Consider the following 23,919-nt stretch of genomic DNA (forward strand, 5'->3'; position numbering starts at 1 on the left):
TTTTGGTCATTTTTTTTATTATGCTCATTTGTTATTTTTGTGTTGCATACCGTAGTGCTTTGAAGAATTAGGCAGGGCTGCAATAATACATAATGGGCATGTATGCAGTAATGGGGAGGAGGATTTTTTTTTTTGTAGATTTGATACATTTTTAAAATACTTATTTAATGTCCTGTTCATTACTTAACTAACGTTTAGACTTAGCAAGGAAATGAGCAGTGCTACTTTAAAGGGACTCCGAGCTCACAATAAAAAAGAAAGTTGAACTCACCTGGGGCTTTCTCCAGCCCAGTGCTGGTCGGGAGGTCCCACGACGGCGTCCTGGCTCCTCTCCAACACCCCGATCCGGAATGGCTGACAGGCCGCAGCCCGGGCGACACTCTCCCGAGTGTCGGGCTGCTCCTTCCGCGTATGACGCGGATGCCGTCACACGCCGGCCGCCTCGCGTCATCACGGCGACCGGCGTGAAAGTACTGCGCATGCGCGCTTTCGTCGCGCATGCGCAGTACTTTCACGCCGGCCGCCGTGATGACGCGAGGCGGCCGGCGTGTGATGGCATCCGCGTCATACGCGGAAGGAGCAGCCCGACACTCGGGAGAGTGTCGCCCGGGCTGCGGCCTGTCAGCCATTCCGGATCGGGGTGTTGGAGAGGAGCCAGGACGCCGTCGTGGGACCTCCCGACCAGCACTGGGCTGGAGAAAGCCCCAGGTGAGTTCAACTTTCTTTTTTATTGTGAGCTCGGAGTCCCTTTAAAACAGACTAGTGCCTACCTGCAAAAGAGTGCAAGCCCCACTTGTGGGGTCGAATACACACCGAGCATACACATGACCTGTCTACCACTAGAGGAGGATGTTGGTTTCCATTAACAGCTTGCATGCAACCTATTAAGTACTCGTCCCTCCCACTGCGAAGAAGTCAATCCTCCATGGGAGGGGCCTAACACTAACTAAATCCTAACCTATGTATATGCATAGCCTGGGTGCGGCTAATCAAATAAAATTGAAAATTGTGCAAAAGGTGGATCAGCGCAACACCAGGCCGCCCCCGAATGGCCTCCATCAGAGATGCGCTGAGCCCCCCCAGGAACCACAAACGCACCTTGAACCCAAACAGAAGCTCTGCATATACACCAAAAGCATGGCTGTTAAATGGGAGCAGCTGACCAAAAACGAATTGACTTCTTCGCGGTGGGGGCTTGCACTCTTTTGCAGGTAGGCACTAGTCTGTTTTTAAGTAGCGCTGCTCATTTCCTTGCTATGTACTAATGTAATTTGTTTTTGGTCAGCTGCTCCCACTTAACAGCCATGCTTTTGGTGTATATGCAGAGCTTCTGTTTGGGTTCAAGGTGCGTTTGTGGTTCCTGGGGGGGCTCAGCGCAACTCTGATGGAGGCCATTCGGAGGCGGCCTAACATTTAGGCTTGTTGTGGTGGACATTGGTTGCTAGATATAGCTACAGTAACTAATGCGACTTATTGGATGCAATGCATACCTCCAAGCAGGTTTTCTGCTTGACCCTGCCAGTCAAATTAACAATGATCTACAATTGAACATCAATTTTAAGAATTATTAGACAGACTGTGTAGCGAGCCTTAATACTAAGTTCACAATAGGAATCCCTTTGTTAAGGTGACTTGATTGCCAAGAACTAAATATTGGATGGTAGAATCAATGCACATGTGTTGTTGATCTGGCATTCCCCTCTGATTGATCAAATCCTTAAGGTTGGCTGGAATTCTGCATGTCTGAATAAATAACTAAGGTAGTTGTTAGATTTCCATTTTATTTTGCTTATTACCAACAAGTTGTATTGCATTGTATGGTCTGCAGACATACACTATGCACTCTTTTCTCTGTAAAATCGTGGTTGGGGTGTCTTGGCACCCTATGGAAAAAAATACAGGAGACAAAAAAGGGAGCCCGATAGTGCAGTATGTCAATAGTAGGTGTGTGGAGAAATCAATTGATTGAAAGGGCTACTCACAAAGGAGGGTTGCAAGGGGCAATCGACCACAGGAAGCAGGTGGAGACCATAAACCCGACTCCACTCGGGGTGGTCCTGAAAGGACCTGGTTGCTGTCGCTCTCTTAGATGAAAAAGGATGGACAAAACATTAACCGTGGTAAAACAACGGGTGTTCTGTCACCACCCCTCGGACAAAACATGTACGGGGGTATAACTATGCACAATAAGGGAAAGAGGTGCCCTGATTTGAATAAAAGCTTTTAAAACCAGTTTAAAAACGAAAAAGAAAAATGAGGTATCTTACCTCAATGACGAAATCTCTGTAAACTTACAAAAGATTTTTATTTGAGCACAGGCAACGCGTTTCGCGGGTCTGAGCCCGCTTCCTCAGGCCAATACAGTGCCAAATGACAGAAATCATGTAGCATAGGGAGCCCTATGGCACTTTTTTCATTTTTAAACTGGTTTTAAAAGCTTTTAATCAAATCAGGGCGCCTCTTTCCCCTTTTGTGCATGTTCTCTGTAAAATAGTACAGGGACATACCGTATTTTTCGCCGTATAAGACGCACTTTTTCTCCACAAAAAATAGGGGGAGAAAGTCCCTGCGTCTTATACGGCAAAGGCAGGGAATTCCCGACTTAGAAACGCCCGCCGATACGGACCGCGACCCGCCGCCACGTCGGGAATTCCCTGCCTGAGTATGTAAGTTGTGGCTGCAGATGACGTATGCCTCTGCCTGCTCCCCATGCCTGTAATGTGTCCGGCGTGTGTAACATGCCCGCTCCCGCTGTGTTCCTTATCTCTGCGTGCCCCCGCGAGTGACTAATATGCCCGCTCCCCCCCCTGCCTTATCTCCCTCCCCCATGTCTTGGCTGCCCCCCCGGGTGTTGATCTGCAGCGGGCTTACCTCTCCGCCATGCCCGCGAGGATTGGAGACCTCCTTCACAGCCGCATATCTCGCTCTAGTGATCGGCATGTGATAATGACGCAATCACCACATGCCGATCACTAGAGCGAGATATGCGGCTGTGAAGGAGGTCTCCAATCCTCGCGGGCAAGGCGGAGAGGTAAGCCCGCTGCAGATTAACACCCGGGGGGGCCAACCAAGACATGGGGAGGGAGATAAGGCAGGCGGGAGCGGGCATATTAGTCACTCGCGGGGGCACGCAGAGATAAGGAACACAGTGGGAGGGGGCGTTTAACACACTCAGCCGGACACATAACAGGCATGGGGGAGAGGGCAGAGGCATACGTCAGGTGCAGCCACATGGGGGACACAGAGGACACAGAGGACACATGGGGGACACAGAGGACACATGGGGGACACAGAGGACACATGGGGGACACAGAGGACACATGGGGGACACAGAGGACACATGGGGGACACAGGACACATGGGGGACACAGGACACATGGGGGACACAGAGAACACATGGGGGACACAGAACACATGGGGGTCATAGAGGACACATGGGGGACACAGGCACATGGGGCAGGCATGAGGGACACATGAGGCATGCATAGGTGACACAGAGGACACATGGGGGACACAAGCACATGGGGCAGGCATAAGGGACACAGAGGACACATGGGACATGTATGGTTGCCACAGAGGACACATGGGACCGGTATGGGGGACACAGACAACACATAGGGCAAGCATATAGGGCAGGCATGGGTGACACAGGGCATATGGAGCATGTATGAGGGACACACAGATGACACATAGGGCATGCATGGGGGACACATGGGGCAGGCATGGGTGACACATGGGGCATGTATAAGGGACACAGAGGACACATGGGGCAGGTATTGGGGACACAGAGGACACATGGGGAGACAATGGGCCACAGGAGGACAACATTTGAGGGGTAACATGTACAAGACTCTCCTGGAATATGGACGCACCAGGTTTAGTATATATATTTTTTTCCCTGGTTTTTGCCCTCTAAACCTGGGTGCGTCTTATATTCCGGAGCGTCTTATACGGCGCGAAATACGGTAATTAAAGACTACAAATCAGCATAGAAATATATATATTTTATAATGACATAACTAGTTTCCATGTCCATTGGGGCGATTGGTCGCGTACCCCTATGTTCCCTATTTCAGGATGACTGTAGGATACATGGAGTGGTCTGAGTATGTTTAAATGATGGAGTTTGGTAGCATTTTTTTGGTTATTGTTTCTCCGTTTATAGGGACTTTTTGCTTTATCAAAAGCTCTTTCCAGAATTGTGTGTATAGCTGGAAGGTTATGTGACATTATATTTTGCTGATTCTTATTACTGTAATATCCTGTGATTTACACATATCATTTCACTATCTTGATCATTTGTATATTATTCTGACAATATTTTAATGACTTACACTTTCTCAGTAAGGAGCTCACTTTCATGGTCGCTAGTCTCCCCCGCCCCCTCACCATGATGGTCAGTTGGGTACCTCTTTCTTAACCACTTGGGGTTTTTGGAAGTGTAAGGTTCCTGGATGTGAGACTCACGCCGTTTACTAGTTGCTGCCGCTGTGCGCTTACGCATGCTCCTATCACATTTAGTGAAGCAATCAGTAAAGTTCGGAAAAAAAGTTGAATTAAGGTTTTTTTATTAAAGTTACAGTGTCACATTAAAAGATAGTGTTCTCACTCTTGCATTGAAGTGTTAACCCTAACTAACAAACCCGTTAGGTCACCTATACGTGTCCTTAAAGTGAACCTCCAGACTAAAAATCTACTCAGCATCACTGAAAAGGCTTGGTGTTTCTTTAAGCGTTTCACAGCATCAGAACTTTGTTTTTCTTACCCAAGCCTCATTTTTAACTGCACAGAAGAAAACTTCCCTGGCATTTTTCCCCTAATGCTGTGTAAAGCATGATGGGATTTCTGATGTTGTTGTTGTTGTTCTCTTTCTGAATTTTTGGCGCAATTTTTATTTATTTTTTTATTTTGAGTTTGAGACTTGAAGCCTAGCGTGCCCAGCTGGGAGGAGTGATCAGAGCACAGGACAGTTGGAACTGTGTCTCATGCTCTCTGTCACCTCCTTTCAACCAAAAAGATCACTGCCCCCAGGAAAAAAGGTGTCTGCTCCATGAAATCACAAAGCGTTGCCTGTTTTTTTAAAAGAGGCTAGGTAAGAGATTATATTACCTATCTATTTTAATTAACACAACTCCTGGAACTTAATGACAGTATGTTTGTTTAGGCTAAAGTTCCCCTTTAAAATATGTGGACACCTGTAATGGCTGCTACCCGTATTGATGGCTGTTGCCTAGCTATGTATCTGTACCGCACTGGAGTCCGCAAACTATGTGCCATAGTGATCACATATACAGTAATCACTATGGACGCATGGGCTGGGGATAATTGTCCGCTATATGCTCAATTAGTGAGCAAATATGGCAAACAGGGTATCCTTTTAACCAGGACAAGCCAAATATATTTAGAGGTGTTTTAGAACTGTGGCACTTGTCATGTGAACATTACATGTGAAATTTCTGCATTCTTTATCTATCTTTATTTATTTTTCTTTCATCTTTATCTAGTTTGTAAAGGCATATAAAATTAATTCTTAGAAAAAAAAATACCCAAAGAAGGCCTATATTGTCCTGAAAAGAACAATACACATGTCACTTCGATGACCCTAGCAATAAAAAGGGTATTGCTGTATTAATAGCAACAGCTGAAATGCCAAAATTGTCAGTAGAGAGAGCCAGCCAGGAATGCAGTGAATGCTAATGAAGAGGTATGGGAGACACACTTGCAGCTCTCCTGTCCTGAGTCAGCAGGAGAGGGAGAGTGTGAGAAAGATTGCTTCTCCAGTGTACAGTGCTACTGCCCTGGAGCTTGCTGCCTGAATTAGCATGACAAAAACCTGAATCAACTAATTCAGGCAGCAAACTCTAGGGACAGAAAATCTGCTGGAAAAGTAGACGTTTGATACTCTGCTGCTGACTCAAAATACAGGAAACCTGCGAGTGAGTGTCCTGAACCTCTGAATTGGTATTCACTGCTTTGCTTGCTGGCACCACCTCCTCTGCTTGTGCTGCTTATGGGAGAGCCATTGCAGCAGGGCTGTCACCCAAATTAGCTGGGCGTAGCACCCGGCTCGAAGGGCTTGGAAAAACACTGATATGGGACGATCAACACACATACAGCCACTCACTATTGCACTGCAAGGTGCAAGGCTGAAGCTTTGATTACTGTTTACTGGATGATGAGTTATTACCATACATCTTGTTACTCGGCTGGAAAAATGTTATGGGGCGATCTGACATTACGTTAAGGGTAGTGCTGAATTTACTGACTGTTAATTGGTTACATAAAGAATTTGCATCACAGTATGTGTTACGATGTGAATGGCAATAGATAATCATATTTAAATTAGTCTATTTTTCTATTAAGGTGTTATAATAATCTATTGAAGCACTGTGGTGAACTTGATATAATCCTTTAATGTATTAATTATTATACTGACTAACCGCAGTAGGACATCTTTATTAATAGAAGCATGCGAATAAGAGTTTGATTAAATTATTTATGTTCTAAAAATATACATATCCAACCTTTTGGAAAAGAAAGTTATTTTTTGCTATGAATTTCCATTTTGTTCTAAAGTGTTACATTTGTAACCGTATATAAAAAAACATAATAATGTTTTTGCATTGTTCTTCTTCCACAGATACTGAGCGCCTTTACACAGTGGTATTTCAGGAAATCTGTAACCGGTTTGGAAAAAAATACACGTGGGATGTAAAATCCTTAGTCATGGGGGAGAAGTCATTGCCTGCAGCACAAATTATCCGTGATGTTCTTGACCTTCCCATTACTGCTGAAGAATTACTCAATGAAAGTCGAATTAAGCAGGAGGAGCTTTTTCCAAATGCATCCTTAATGCCAGGTACAGTGACCATTTCATTGTGTGCATTGTTATGTTTTGTGAAATGACGCTTTCTTTTCACAACTCAATGTACAATGAGAACTATGCATACAAACTACCTCTGCTATACTTTACCACATTTTTGAAAGCAGTGTCAGCCTAACTTGACCAAAACATTTTGTTTTTAACCGCACATTGGTTAACGTGAACACCAACAATATAAATTGCATGGGGATTCTCTCAATGGAGTTTATTCATTAAAAAATGGTAATATTTACATGCACAGCGAGTTCTTGTGACTTTTTACTGGGCATTATGCAACCTACACGCAGAGCGGGTTGCGCATTATTTTACAGGCATATGCACCCTGACCCAGAGCGGATCACGCATTATTTTACGGGTAATATGCACCCTACATGCAGAGTAGATTGCGCATAATTTTCTAGGCATTATGCAACCTACACTCAGTGTATCTTTAAATAATTAACTTACACATTGAGAGTATAATGTGTTTTAGGCAAACTGTGTTGTCTGCGTAGCACCCAGTAAAATTTACATACATTGTCTGTGTACATAAATTCTATTTTTAATGAGTAAACCCCATTTTTCCTTACAGTCTAAATGCCTTTTGTCAGGACCAGGGCTGAACAGTTCACTATTATATAGAAATTGGCAAAACTTCCAAGTTTCAACTTAAAAAAATGTATAAACCTTGTTTTTTTTTGGGGGGGGAAAGGGATTTAAGTCAATAGGTCAGCACTGATGCTAAGTGGTTGGCCAAAAGGCAGGTATTGCTGTACTCAGCAATGAACACCGTAGTCCCTGCTAAGGATGGTGAGCAAGATGCAAATAAGGGCCCTGACACACTGGAAAGCGTTTTTTTTTTTAAAACTAAAACAACCTACAAAACGCTTCCATTGACTTGCATTTAAATAGCAGTAAAATTGTGGAAAAATAGCCACGATTGCAATTGTTTGAACATTCACGATCACGCCTATTTTGCCGCAATTTTAACCATTTTAGCCCACAGGTATTTTTCACTTTATGGATAAGAAGAATTTTCACATTTCAGTGCTCCTCCCTTTCGTTCCCCAATAACTTTATCACCACTTTTCACAACAAAATGATTTATACCTGTTTTTTTTTTCTGCCACTAATTAGGCTTTATTTGGGTGGTACATTATGCTAAGAATTATTTTATTCAAAATGCATTATAAGGGAATACTAAGAAAAGAATGGAAGAAAATTATTTCTCAGTTTTCAGCCATTATAGTTTTAAAATAATACATGCTACTGTAATTAAAATCCACACATTTTATTTGGCAATTTGTCCCGGTTATTGCAACATTAAAATTACAGTATATCCCTAGTATAATGTATGGTGACAATATTTTATTTGGAAATGAAGGTGCATTTTTTTTCAGTTTTACATGCATCACTAATTTTTATCCTACAATGTAATAATAATATGCCCTCTTGATATACATTTTAAAAGAATTTTATTGCCCAAAGTCGGTAGATGTAATTTTACTATTTGGCCGCCAGATGTCCCCACTGAGTACTTTCTATCCGCGCACAATAAGTACGCAATATGAAGTAATGTGTTGCTACATTGTAATGTATTATTATTTAGTATTTATAAAGAGCCGACATCTTCGGCAGCACTGTACAGAGCATATATTGTCTTCACTAGACATGAGACACTGCATAAAGAGCATTATAATAGGGGCACTATTAGGCTAGGTTCACAGTGGTCAGTTGGATGATGCAAGTGTCCTAATAAATGTGAACTGCAATGGAGAGTGGACATCAACTTTAATACAAAACCTACATGCAGTGAGTTATAACATGATCAGTTACAATGCAGTACTGTAAACAGGCCCATAGAGTTGTATGGGCAGTGAGTAGGAATGCAGAATTATTCTGCAACGCAACTGAGCATTTTGAACTAGCCTTTTAGGCCTGGAACCCACTGCAAAACGCTATCGCTAATCGCAAGCGCTAGCATTTTGTATGAGCAGTTTGTCAGCAGTTTCATGAGCATTTTAGGAAGTGATTTTACAAAGTGTATCAATTTACCAGCGATTGTGTAGCGATTAGCGATTAGCGTTTTGAAGTCTGATTGGTCCTTTCATTTAATTTTAATTTTGTTACAGTGTGTGTTAACGTTAAAACGCTAGCAAAATCGCTTCATGCAGGTTTTGATGAGCGATTACGCCAGTGTTTATATACTTTACATTGAAGCGCTAACGCTCCCAAAATGCTGTATGTCCTGCGTTTTGCGATTTGAGGAATCGCAAACGCTCCAGTGGAAGTTGCCCCATCCAATAACATTAGCTGAGCATTTTGGAAAAACGCTAGCGTTCTGTAACGCTCCAAAAATGCTCTCAAAATCGCCCTTGAGGGTTCCAGCCCTTAGGGACTACTGTTTAGCGAAGCATTATATAAAGTGACACTATATTGGTAACACTGTAACAGGGTGGCAAATTATGAGATCTGGGCCCTGTAACTTTACAGAGATACTTTTTACTTTATAGGGTGTCACTATATATATGGAGGCCTTATAAGGGAACATTGTATTACGGATCTTATACTCAGTGGACTCCATAACAAAGTAATGATAAAAGTTAACTGTTTTGCCACCTTTTCATAATTGCACCCACTTTTGAGACTATCCTTGCTATAAATTAAATAACTGGTCACCCTCACTATTGACACCATCCTCTTCCTCATATTGTCATTACAATGTTATGATTACTGATGCAGTACAAGAGCAATGCATACATTGCAAAAATAACCACCATTCATTGAGCCAGCAACACAATTTAAATATTGTAATAACAGAAACAAATGATTACAGTTTTCTTTCACAGCGATTCTAGGCATGTGCCGAGCAATTTTCTACACATGCCTAGTATTTTTTGTAGCGTTTTGGTGTAGCATATTTTATTTTGTGTTACAGTAGAGCTGTAATTTTAAAAAGCTTCTATAGAAAAAACACTTGGAAAATCGCTCTGGTCTGGTACTTTTCAGAGCGATTTTCCACTTTCCTATATTTAACATTGAAGCAGAATCCCCTCAGAAATCCGCAAAAATGCTGCAGGACCCGAGTTTGCGTAAAAAACGAATCGCTCTGGTGTGCACCATCTCATTGAAATACATTAGCCAAGCGGTTTTCAAACCACAAGCATTTTTCAAAACTCTCAGAACCGTTCTTAGTGTGCACTGACGCTAAGTGGTGAAAAACAAGAAATATTGGTCCCAATCCAATTCAGTTTTTATCTTAAGTTTTTATCTAGGAAATTATTTTCATCTGCTTTTTAAAATCTCTTTTCGGCACTCTGAAATGTAGTATTTGAAGTGTTTTCTTGCTTGTTGGTGGCTTAAAAGTAATTTTATTGTTAAGATGTGAAATATCACTTAGGAGAAAACTTAGGATAAAAAAGTGAATTGTAACAGAGAAAAAGTAAATATCATCAACAACAACAAATAATAATATTTGTAAAGCGCTTTTCTCCCATGGGACTCAAAGCGCATAAGCATGGCTCCGACCATCGTGGTACAGAGGAAGAATTTTATAAGTCTGGAAATGCCAGGCTAAACAGGTGGCTTTTCAGTCTGGATTTGAATAGCTCCAGGGATGGTGCTGTCTTTACTGGGTGTGGCAGGGAGTTCTAAAGAGTAGGGGCAGCATGACAGAAGGCTCTATCTCCAGATTTTTTGAGGTGCACTCTGGGAGTGACCAAGTTTATAGAACTTTCTGATCTGAGGTTGTGAGAGGTGTGGTGCTGCTTCAGCAGGTCCTTCATGTATCCAAGGCCCAGATTGTGCGGGGATTTGAATGTCAGCAGTCCAATCTTGAAAAGTATTCTCCATTCTACTGGTAGCCAGTAGTCTACAGGTCTACAGGTTGCGTGCCAGTAGTCATGGCAACGCAACCTGTCTGTAGCAGCGCATCCTATTTGGTGTCTCCGCCTTTGTGGCTGGGATCACCTTGGCAACGCTTTGGGACATGATTACGCCCATGATCACGTCCTCAGTGCGTACTATGCGTGCTAGAAGCAAGCGCTGTCGGAGGATAGTGGCGGCCTATTGGCCGCTTAGCCCTGACGTAGGCCTCCGAGCGCCTCGTTCGACCACGCCCCCCCCACTTCCCCGGCTGACCAATCAGAGGGCTCAGAATACGGATTCCCCCTTTTAGAGCTGTAGCGCTTTGCCGCTACTTTGATCCGTCGCTCCATGGGTTTAGCATGTTGCGGAGGACCAGCCTGAGGGGAAAAAGTATGTTTAAGTTGCGACTTTGTATGTCACACCATTATATGAATAGCTATGGGGACTAGGCTGATTGGTTGATACCATTGATGGACTCTAATTTTGACCTATCAGATAAGGGGACACTACCCCTTGAGAGGAGGAGTGGGTTACCGCCCTACCCAGCAACCTCTGGGCCTGGTCACACACTATAAAAAGGCAGCTTCAAGGATGGACTATAGCAGGCTGTCTTGTTACGGCCGTTACTCTGTTAGTTTGTTACACTAGATATGTGATTTGTTATTAAATGTAACTTGTTTTTAGCACTATGGCACTCTAGCACTGAGCACTTTCACTCCTGACGAAATTTCCACTTTGGAAATGAAACATGTCGAGTTAGGTGTAGAGTTATAGGTTAGGTATTGGGAAAGGGGAGGATGGTAATCCTGAACCACTGATATTACCCCCCTACCAATACATCACGTTCTATGTGTATAACAAAATAGGTCTTTTTTAGAAATTAATTAAAAGTTAAGTTTTATAATTGGCTCTCTTCGGAAAGGGTACTTGTGTGTTGTATTCAGAATCAGGTGTGTTGTGTAACTTCTAAGAGATACTTAGTTTTTTTTAGGGCTATATTTACTATATTTTTCCAATTTAATATTGTAAATGTTGTTTTTATTTTTTTTAAAAAAGTGTAAAACAAAGAGGAAAAATACACCATATGTATTGTGATCTTAATTGTAGGTACATTTTATATCCCTTTTAATAAAATAAGAAACTTTTGTAAAAATCAGACTTATTCTTTAATGTGAGGGGTAGCATCAGTAAAGTGCCCAATATGAGATAAGTGTGTCATCAGAAATGTTTTGTACAGGTTCATTTATGAGGCATAGCAATCAACTGTTATTTTTAAGCTTTTGTGTTTGACATGAATGAGGTGAGAACACAAATAAACAACAGTAACATGTACAGAAACAAAAGAGAATGTTATTATATAGCAGCAGAGAACATTTTCAATCAATCAACACAGTAGAGACAGAGATGGAGAACATGCAAGTTGTAGAAAGCCATTATAGCACTATTTGTCCTCATATCGCCTCTCTTAGTGAGAATACCGTAGATAGAAAAGTTTCTCTTTTCACAGTTCTAGCATGTAGCTTTGCAACAGATTTGGTAAAAAAAAATAAAAAAATCTCACCATGAAAATAATAAACCACTAAGTTATTTTTAAGGTTGCTTTCTTTTATTAGCAGTAAGGAGACCTATTTTGTACACACCTTTTAACATCTGTGATTCATTTATGCAGTACCCCCTATCTATCAGGCTATTCAGTAAAAACCAGATACTTAAAATGCAGTCTTTCCAGACTGCTAACATGTTATGCTATTAAAGTGGCAATACATGTTTTGATAGCAGTCCGATCGGGAAAATGGTTGATTACTCTTTGATCAAAAATCAATCTGGGACTATTTACCACTTTTCACCAAATGATCTCAATCTATTTGCAGCAGAAATGTAATGGCAAATCAGTCAACCCGCATCAACCACTTGCTTGGTACCACTTTATGCTAGAGTGTGCTCTGCAGTCTTCATTAATTCTCCACACATCATCTTCTGCCCACTTGGTTAAAATTGTTTCTGTTTACAATCTAATTGTCTGGCGTTTGTAATTCAGACTTGCTGAGGTCAACAAGTGTTTTTATGATCACACAATTTTACCAGATGATATATGTGATTGTTTTATTGTCCAATAAATGTTTTTCTATTTTGACATTATATGACTCATTGAGTGCTTTGAGATTCAGATGGGTTCTGCTTCTACGATTTTCCTGTTTGGCAGATTCAATCAAAAGAAGTTCAGTTTTCAAGAAACATCAAACCATGTGCAGCAATGGAAAGTCCAACACTATTGTGAAGATTTGCCAACAGCACAAGTGAGATACATGTGCATAAAGTGAGCTTCACGTTCAAATACTCATCACATATCCTTGATATTAAGCAATTTTGTACTTATCATGACTTTTGGCGTTGTGGGGATGGAAGGTACTTCAGTGGACGCCGAGGTGTACAAGGCTTCACAACAGTTTTGCTGGGGGGGGGACCTAGCTTCTTAGTAAGTCTCTGGAGCAAGACTCATGCAAATTGTGACAACATATTGAATGGAAAACACAAGTGGTGAAGTGAAAGGGGGGGCGGGGGGGAGTGGGAAAAGGAGAAGTGGAAAGAGGATGGTGGCGGTACCTGTGTTCTAAGAAGGTAGGCTGGTGAGAAGTAAAGACACAGTGTGGGTACATCATGACAGCCCTGGAGAATATTCTGTGCTCCACCCCAATACACACCTCAGGAAACACCACTGCATCAACAAGATCCTTCCACCACTCAGGGCACAGCAAGGCGGAGCCATCATGGAAATGTGTCTCGCCCCTAAAACGTGCTTAACAGCTCTTCACCACAGCACTCCTCTTGCACACATTGGCCTCAGAAGATTCTAGGTTACCCCCTACAAAATTATCAGACTGTGCACTTCTCGGCACCCACTGCTTGACTTCCCATCCCCACAACCCCAAGTCAGGATAAGTACAAGATTTCCTAATTTAAAGGATATGTGATGAGTATTTGAATGTGGAGCTCACTTTATGCACATGCATCTCATTTGTACTGTTGGCAAATAAAACTTCACAATAGTGTAAGACTTTTTCTCTATTCCATTGTTGCATAACTACCCTTACTGTCCAAAACACATTGGCCTCGATTCATAAAGCAATTACCTCATGCGGTAATGCTGAAAACAGCAGACTTTCCCGACCACTTAGCAAAGTGTCAATTCATAAAGGCTGTTACCGCATGAGAAGCTGACATTACCGACCAGGGAGATAAATTACCGACTTGGCTGTAGTTACCGCCAACACATGTCAGTAAATTGTCAGCAAATGCCAATTCATAAAGCCTTCAACAAGCGGTAAGCCTGGTGATATTTACCTACACCTCTAGTGAGGCGTTAACAAGTTGCCGACAGCTCTGATGAATGCAAAGTGCAGAGAGCCAAGTCTGTTTGAGTCATCTGTGGAGAGAGCCAGAGAGCCGTCTGTGTGAGTCATTTGAGCAGGCAGGGAAAGACTGTGCGAGTCATCTGTCTGAGTCATTTGTGCAGAAAGCCGTCTGTGCCAGTCATTTCTGCAGGGCAAAAAGAGAATCGAGACACTGCTCTACTCTACTGCTCAATGGGCTGCGGTAATTTACCGACCTCCAAGGGCAGCTGGGGAAATCTTTATGAATTGGCACACAGACCGGGAAAATATTCAGTGCGGTATTTTCCCGACAAGATTTTATCTTACTGGTTTTTATGAATCGAGGCCTTTGAGTTGATATTGGGACTGCACCAGCAGTCATAGCAGAAAACACTCCACAGCTACCTCACACCAGAATAGCCCAGAGTGCCATCCCAGTCCTCATCGATTTATCTAAACCATGTACAACCACCATGTGAATCACATGAGCCATTTAGCTCATAAGTATAATATTTATAAATTGAGCTTGGCATTAGTAACTGCTAAGATAAAGTAATAAACTCTGCTGGTTATTTCTTAAGTGTAGATTTCCAACTCTAGTTTTGTTTTTTTTTACTTAAGATTTCACCAGAGATTGACTATAAAGCCGCATCTACACGCGTAGATGCGGCCACGATGTTCCTTATCAATCGAGCCGCTGATGCCCCCCAGGAACTACAAACGCACCTTGAACCCAAGGTGTTGCGGCCTGGTGTTGCGCTGATCCACCTTGTGCGCAATTTTCAATTTTCGATTTTTTTTTTGATTAGCCGCACCCAGGCTATGCATATACATAGGTTAGGATTTAGTTTGTGTTAGGCCCCTCCCATGGAGGATTGACTTCTTCGCAGTGGGAGGGACGAGTACTTAATAGGTTGCATGCAAGCTGTTAATGGAAACTAACATCCTCCTCTAATGGTAGACAGGTCATGTGTATGCTCGGTGTGTATTCGACCCCACAAGTGGGGCTTGCACTCTTTTGCAGGTAGGCACTAATCTGTTTTTAAGTAGCACTGCTCATTTCCTTGCTATGTACTAAAAGTTTTCCATTGTATGCAAAGCATGTGTTAATAAAAAGTTTGCTTTAATATTTCTTTATACAACATATTTTTTTCTTTTATGGTTTTCGACATATGTTTAACGTAAGAATGGAATTAAAGAGAAACTGTGACTAAGAATTGAACTTCATGCCAATCAGTAGCTGATACTCCCTTTACCATGAGAATTTGTTTTCATTTTCTCAAACAGAACATCAGGGGGCTCTGTATGGCTAATACTGTGGTGAAACCCCCTCCCATAATGTGATGTCAGGACCATGGACTTGACAGTTTCCTGTCTGTAAACTTCGTTGCATTGTGGGAAATAACAGCTGTTTTACTGTTTACAGCTGTATCCAACTGCCAAAAAAGAAAGTAACATCTCCTTACAGTGACATCACCTGCCAGCAGTAAAAATGTCACCATGTGATAAATGGCAGAATGTAAATCAGGGAGAGGAAAGATTGTACAAAGGGAAAACACTGACTAAATTATTTATACATAATTATTGTAAAAATGAACCACTGTTTTTTATTACAATATTTTCACCGGAGTTCCTCTTTAAATTGAGGTTTTTTTGTTTTACATTTTAGTTTAAAAAAAATAGGAAACGCAGAAAACTTTAGCAAGTCTCTGTATACACGGTTTCTCTACATCGATAAATGCACATATGCCTTTTTATTTTGAACTGGCATAAAGCATGTGCTTCAAAAGAAGATGGCTGAGTTGCTTGTTAGCAAAAGTTTGCAACCTTGATTGAGATCAAGCAAGGCTAACTGAAAGGATATCAAAGCTGTGTCCAAGCACCCCCTGCAAGTGCATATTTGCCAACTTAAATAAATGCTAAGTTTTCTTACCACTGCTGCATGGACATCACTACAGTCAAACACCAATTTATCCTGTGGGCTATGATAGGATTTTAACTTTTTGCGGACCGACACAGTTTAAATGTACGTCGGGTGGGTGGCGCTGCGGTTCTGACCGGATGTAAACTCTACGTCCCATTCACTGCGCGTTCCCGCCACTCTCGCCGCTTTCTACCCGCCGCAATGTGCTGCTCTGCCACCTCTATGATGGCAGAGCACTGTGAGCCAAGCAGGAGCCATTTTCATTGGCTCCTGGCCCTGTCATTACTGTAAGCCAATCCCATTGGCTTACATTGAGTGACAGGGTCAGAAGCAAATGAAAGCGGCTCCTGACCGGCGTACAGTGCTCTGCCATCATAGAGACGGCAGAGAGAGCAGCCTGCGGCAGGGACAGAGCGGCGGGAGTGACTGAATATTGCGGCGATTCGTCGGAATGCAGCGCTTTAGCGTACCAGCAGCCTCTGGTCCTTAAGGGGGCAGAGGCTGCTGGTACCAAAATGGTTATTAAGCCTGACTTGCTGATACTGGAAAAAACATAAAAAGTTGTCATGTCAAATTTCCCTTTTGTTTACAAAAATAAAATTTATTTTCATGCTGATAGCAATCTGGCTATCTGCACGGTGAGAGTGCTATCTAAAATGTTGCATTCCAAACCTTTTTCAATATACTGTAGTTATAATAAGGGCATCAACCATATAATTCAACAAGTTTCTTTAGTTTAAATCAATTTTATAAACTTTAAAGGAATATTATCAATGCCCAGGTGTTCTAAAATGACAACGTATAAATAATGTCTAAGTAGCTGTGTTAACATTTTCCTACTATCATGTTAAATATCGGAGGCAAAAGCTTTAATTCCTTGTGTGTAGATTTTAGCTACGTTTGGAATGTCTCATTTGCAGAGGTATGAATCTGTATGAATCTTTGCAACCTGACATGCTTAGACAGTGTAATATTGAAGCAGATTTGAAAACTGGTATCAGGTTTTACACACTACAGTATTACAAATGTTTATGTTGCACATAAGATATATTTCCTCTGCTCTGTCTCTGACTAAGCTCTCTGCACACAGAGTTAATAGATACACATGTGAGGAAATCCCCTCCCCTCATGGCTGAGTCTGCCGTCAGAATTTCAGCAGACTGCCATCAGAAAACTGTGAAAGGAATTGGATAACAATAATCAAATAGATAAGCAGTGAAATGTATAAACCAGTACTTTCCAAGCATTTCCTATCTCAAATGGAAAAAAATTTAAGAAAAAGTTAATCGATAGTGTCCCTTTAAAGGACTCACGAGGTGAAATTAAATAAAGTTCAGTACCTGCTACAAATTTGAATGCACGGAGGGCGCCATCCGCGCCCTCCGTGTAGTTCCGCCGGGTCCACAGCCCGGGTCGGGCTCTCATGCCTCCTGAAAAATGCCCACCGAAACTTGGCGCGGCTGCGCAGTCCGCATAGATGCGAGTGCAGCTGCTCAGCTCTAGGGCTCCTCCCACCACTTCCTTGCTACAGGCTGTCTCCTGTGCGTGGATCGGGGAGAGGCCCTAGAGCTGCGCAGCCGCACTCGCATCTATGCGGACTGCGCAGCTGCGGCAAGCTCAGGGGGCCATTTTTCAGGAGACATGAGAGCCCGACCCGGGCTGTGGGGTTAGGAGCCGGCCCGGGGGGAGATTGAGCAGTGGAGACCTGGCGGAACTACATGGAGGGCGTGGATGGTGTCTTCAGTACCTGCTGCAAATTTGAATGCACAGAACTTTTTAAAAAAAATTCTCCTCGTAAGTCCTTTAAGTGAATAGAGAATAAGGAGTACGTAAGCTCTTATTAATGTCAGTGACTTTTTGGATTGAAAACTAGTGAGAGCTAATCCAAAGCTACAGTAGATAATTTTTGACTCCGTGACTATATTGTGCTCATGACTATAACAGACTTTAAAAAAATACAGAGCTTAATAATAATGTGAGAAAGCTTAATGAATTCCCCATGTGAACAGACCTGTACCAATGAAGTTCACAAAATCTGACACACTAGAAAAATATAAGAGAAATACAAATGCCTGTTGACAAAAACTGTAGGCAAAAATAACCACTGTGCTGTGGAACCCTCTTTTTTCTTTCTTTTTTTTTCCACTTACCACATTAGTATCATGATTTGTAATTGCACATGGAGGTTTACATTTTTATTAACAAGATTAGGGCTAGACAAGATTTTTTTTTTCTTGAAATAGTTCTGATTAAATTAAAAGATATGCATACCAATTAACAGCATGTGATTTATAGAACTCAACTAGGGTGCTTGGTCTAATAAGACGGGCACCTGCCATAAAGTCCACAAACTTAAAAAAAAGACCAGCACACTAAAATGCCATGAAAAATATATTCACAACAAAATGACAAGAACACAAATCACATAGATGAATTGGTAACCGATACAGCTGTGAACAACTCAGGCAATTACAGCAAGGTTCAAAGTTATAGCTCTGCTAATAGCAACAAAAAAGCTTCAATGCATCAGTACAATTGGCAGAAATGCAAGAGAAAAACAATGCAGCAAATGGAATGCATGAGCAGCAGTGAATGGCAACAGTCTTTTAGCAGAGCATAATCACATAAGGATATTACCCCGACAGCGCAGTTTTGGACAGCGGTCCTTTGTCACAGGGTATGGAGAGGATGGCTCCCTGTAAGCTGCTGCTGTAAGCGGCCGCTGGAGAGATCAGAAGTAGAGTTGGGCCGAACCTCCGATTTTAGGTTCGCGAACTTTCGCGGAACGTTCGGTTCGCGTTAAAGTTCGCGAACCGCAATAGACTTCAATGGGGATGCAAACTTTGAAAAAAAAAATAATTATGCTGGCCACAAAAGTGATGGAAAAGATGTTTCAAGGGGTCTAACACCTGGAGGGGGGCATGGCGGAGTGGGATAGATGCCAAAAGTCCCCGGGAAAAATCTGGATTTGACGCAAAGCAGCGTTTTAAGGGCAGAAATCACATTGAATGCTAAATGACAGGCCTAAAGTGCTTTAAAACATCTTGCATGTGTATACATCAATCAGGTAGTGTAATTAAGGTACTGCTTCACACTGACACACCAAACTGTTCACTGAACAGAACAGGTATACAGTGGCGGGTTCACTGAACAGAACAGGTATACAGTGGCGGGTTCTCAGAACAGGTATACAGTGGCGGGTCCACTGAACAGAACAGGTATACAGTGGCGGGTTCACGGAACAGGTATACAGTGGCGGGTCCACTGAACAGGTATGCAGTGGCAGGATCACTGAACAGGTATGCAGTGGCAGGATCACTGAACAGGTATGCAGTGGCAGGATCACTGAACAGGTATGCACTGGCAGGATCACTGAACAGGTATGCACTGGCAGGATCACTGAACAGGTATGCACTGGCAGGATCACTGAACAGGTATGCACTGGCAGGATCACTGAACAGGTATGCACTGGCAGGATCACTGAACAGGTATGCACTGGCAGGATCACTGAACAGGTATGCACTGGCAGGATCACTGAACAGGTATGCAGTGGCAGGATCACTGAACAGGTATGCACTGGCAGGATCACTGAACAGGTATGCAGTGGCAGGATCACAGTACAGGTATGCAGTGGGCTGAGGGCTCACTGAACAGAACAGGTATGCAGCCAGGAAAAGTTAAGCCTAACTAATCTTTCCCTAGAGACAGACAGCAGCTCGCCCTACTCTCTCTAATGAAGGCACACGAGTGGCCGTAATGGCCGCCGCTGCCTGCCTTATATAAGGGGGGGTGGGGCTCCAGGGGCTAGTGTAGCCTAATTGGCTACACTGGGCCTGCTGACTGGGATGTAGAGGGTCAAAGTTGACCCTCAGGTGCATTATGGGGCGAACCGAACTTCCGCAAAACGTTCGCGTGCGGCACCCGCACGCGAACCACCTAAGTTCGCGCGAACCACGTTCGCCGGCAAACCGTTCGGCCCAACTCTAATCAGAAGGCGCACTTCTCTTGGGCAGACTGGCCGCAACTGGAGGAAGTTACAGGACCTGTTACCGGAGCTGCAGGTAGGGGAGGACGGCAGCATGGGAACGATCTGTGCGCATGGAGCTGGAGGAAGCCCCAGGAATGTATAAAACTTTTTTTTTTCTCTGGTTTCCTTTAACATTATCTAGTTCTAATACCCCAACAAAGATAACAAAGTTCAGATGTTATCAAAATTACCACAATGGTGACCTCCACCAGCTTTTAAACAATAACTCACCAAAGAAGCCAGGGATGCAAGCTGAATAATGAATCCCCTGATAGTGGCCTTATGGGTGCATCACAGCAAGTCAATCGGGGTATCGGGGAGATTATTGGAGTCAAAGAAGGAAGATAACTGTGTGTTGAGGGTAGATAAGTTAGAATTGTTTGTGAGCAGAGACTCATTTAGTGGCCAATACCCAATCCTCTGAGTGTTATAAGTAGGGTAAAAAGCAGTAAAGACCATGTCATGGTCCGACTATGGATATGTCTAGAATAAGTAACCTAGCCAGCATCGACAGAGTTAGAGAAAATAGCATCAAGCCTAGGGAAGGTATTGAACTAAGGAGAATAGTATGTACAGTATATCCCTTCCTCCTCCATTATGATCCCTCCAGGTGTCTACTGGGTAAGAAATGTAATGTAGTGGTTGATGAGGGCTTTTTTGTGGGGAGTTGGTCTCATGGACTGTTTCCCTTTGGTGTCCAGGGGAAGATTGAATTGGAAGTTAAAGTTGCCCAGTCAAAGTAAAATATCATATTGTATAGTGAACCATTTATAACTAGAAATTAACTTTTAACTTTGATCAACGTAATCATAATACCATGAACCAGAGAGTGGATTATAAATACAGTAGAGGGAGGAGGCAAAATGTCATTGGGTAATGGTCCTGCTCAGAGAGAAAAAAAGCTTAAGTCATACTTAAACAGTTAAAGTAGTAGCAGGAAAAGATCAGTGGTACAATGGAACTGGTCAGCTCAGGGGGTCCTCACTGTAATCACCTCCAGGAGTCCTCTGATGTGCAAATTCCAGAGCCCCATCCTGTTGTCCAGGTTTTTCAGCTAAAGCTGGAGGAATTAAATCGGGGCAGCGTGGTTTTCCAGCTGCATTTTGTCTGTTTCCAAGACCTCTACGATGGAATCTGCCTGCTTCTCAAGGTCTCCCATGCGGTCTGCCACCTCTCTGATCTTCTTAGAGAGGTCTGGGACATTTGTGGCCAGCTCTACCTTAAACAAGCACTGGATATTTGTATAAAGCTGATCCAGCATGAGTTTGAAGAATGGGGCTGCCAGTCCTTGCTGGGATGAAGTGGCTGGAGGGGCAGAGAGCTGCTTGTTTGGTGTGGAGGATGGCAGTGTCTTGGAGGCCTCAGCGCTAGGCCAGTAGATAGAGGCTATCAAACCTTGTTGCTGGGAACCGGTTTTTGAAGTGGATTGCCCCATATTTCTACTCCTGGTCATTTCCAACATTCCGGGTAGAAGTGCTGGCGAGGAATCTGCCTGAATAGCTGGTGATAGCTTAGAGGGCAAGTGTGTCTGAGAAGGAGCTCAAGGAGTCGGCGTGCTTCCTCTCTGGTGCCGCACATGCAACCCACCACGAGCGCCTGCAAATCTTGTTTGAGTTAATTACTTGAAGCTAAGTTCCTGAGGGTAATTACAAATGTACATAGTTCCTGTTTACCAAAAATGTTTATATGCCAAAATCTACCTGCGGTCTGTGATGATCTCACATCCAGCCATGTGTATGTGGAAATTATCAGTTACATTTTATTCTGCTCAAATCAATAAAACGTACAGTGAGTCTCATTTTATTATGCACAGAACCCCAGCCGCCATTATCAAATAGATATATGATCGCTTTTCTTTAGTATTCCAATAATAAATGCAATTGAAACTAATTTATGTGACAATTTTCAGTATGCAGTCCATAGTACTGGGCTTGTGTAATAAGGCAGTGCAAGTGATGATGTGCAGTGTTCATTAAACCATGGTAGCTAATCAAATCCCTCTTTTCTCAAGTAAGATTAATGGTGAAGAAATTCTGGCTTTTGTTATAGGCTGCAGCACATTTTCTTTAGTATTTTACTACTTTATTAGACAAATGTATATTAGTAGCCACATTACCAAGTTAAACATCTTATGGTAGTAATGAGTTACCAGCTGTCTTTACCTTCTGAACCTTTACTTTTGTCATTTCCATGTAGTATTTTGGTCTGGAGAATACATTACTTAATTTATAACATGTTCTACCCTTCATACTATGTTACTATATATGATTGTCAAACAATTCATCAACAAATAGGCTAGCTCATTTGGCTTTGTACTGTACAAAAGACTCTACATTGTAAGTTACAATATAATCCAGGTGAGTTATACATAATACACATTACTACTTTTCTGCCACCAATTACTGCATTTAATTATCCCGGTCGGGTATGTCTTCTCTAACTATTGCTTGTGCATGAAGAGGATCATGGTTGCAATTATCAAAAAGGTCCAGTCAGCCACAGTGGTCTCTGGGAGGACGTGAGAAGCCTCTAGTGGTTTCAGAGGCTTCCTTCTTCTTAGAGAAGGTTCTCGGGTACCTTCTGGTCAACTCAGGTCCACTTTAAGGACTCTATGTACAAACTGGTGATACATCAGTGCTTTATAATTCACCCTCTATTGCTGTACACTGCTGCAAATTGGCCTATTTTTGAAAATATTTTCCCCCTTGTAATACAAGCACACCACCACACCACACTTTATGCCCTTACTGCCTGATTTTGATAAAGATTTTAAAGGTTGCACTGACCTGCTCCATTCGTGGACAGTACGTATAACTATTATTAAAATAAACTTCATGCCTAGGTTCTATCCGTTACAAACACTCTATACCGATTCCTGCATGGAAGAAGGTCAAGAGTCTTTGGTCATCTTACATATTGGAAGGGGCGGTGTCCTTGTCTGGCCTTAAGTCTGCTGCATAAACCCGAAGGAAAAAGGGGCCTTGGCACTATCTGATCATACTGTGTATTGCGTGGCGACATGTTACAAGGATTAGGGATTGGGAGGATTTTTGCTAGTTTTCTGCCACACCCCCTTCACCACATCCCTTTCCTTGATAACGTATTTAATGTCCTAACTAGAGGCGATGTGCCTGGATATATGTGTTTTTTTTTCTTGTTACTGGCCCCCTGTGGCCAGGGTTTTAATTTAGTGCACTCCCTCCTTCCTCTGTTTGTGTTTTTGTCAGCATGCACACAGCTTAAGCTGGTGTATGTGCATTGTATGCATGGATACATTACTTTAGCTCCCTTGTGTGATTGGTATGATGCGCTCTCTGTCCCAGGAGAGGACGTCAGGATGTGTGCTCCTAATCCCTGAATGGGTTTGATGCAATGAATGTTTGCACTATGCTTGTTACAGGGCCAGAGTTAGGACACCTTTGTTTACCTGGGTACTTCTGTGCAGTGTAAAGTGACTAAGCATAAGAATGCATTCTTCTGTGAACAAAGACCCTGGCTTTTAACTTAGCTGTAGGGATAACAGTGGTGCCTGGATGAGTGAATTTCTCCGCGATTGCGAATCCCGGAAGTTTGCCGGGAACCGTTCGCCGGCGAACCGTTCGAGGCGTCTCTCTATTTATTTGTTTTTTCATATATTCATTTTTGATACATTTAAAACTGTAGTTTTATGCGCACTTCTTGTTCATAGTTTATGGTTTTAGATGTGTTATTTAACATGCAATTTGATCTACTTTAACTTTTATATAGGCTTTTTCAAGCCCCTCCCCATCCTGGGCGGGGTTACAAGTCCACTCCTTACCTCTGTACCTATATTTTGGCTATGGCTGCCATTTAACAAACCGCTATGATTAAGAACTAGTTTCTATCC

At 42.6% G+C, this 23,919-nt stretch overlaps 1 protein-coding gene across 1 annotated transcript in view; it reads left to right on the top strand.

The window, feature by feature from the left end:
* Positions 1-23,919, top strand: part of PUDP (pseudouridine 5'-phosphatase) — a 377,760-nt gene that overhangs the window by 157,673 nt on the left and 196,168 nt on the right. The window contains exon 2 of the mRNA XM_068265621.1: positions 6,641-6,859. Within this exon, the coding sequence (XP_068121722.1) occupies positions 6,641-6,859 (219 nt within the window). The remainder of the gene's footprint in view (positions 1-6,640; positions 6,860-23,919) is intronic.

The sequence above is a fragment of the Hyperolius riggenbachi genome, chromosome 2, assembly GCF_040937935.1.
Source record: "Hyperolius riggenbachi isolate aHypRig1 chromosome 2, aHypRig1.pri, whole genome shotgun sequence".
Taxonomy (NCBI): domain Eukaryota; kingdom Metazoa; phylum Chordata; class Amphibia; order Anura; family Hyperoliidae; genus Hyperolius; species Hyperolius riggenbachi.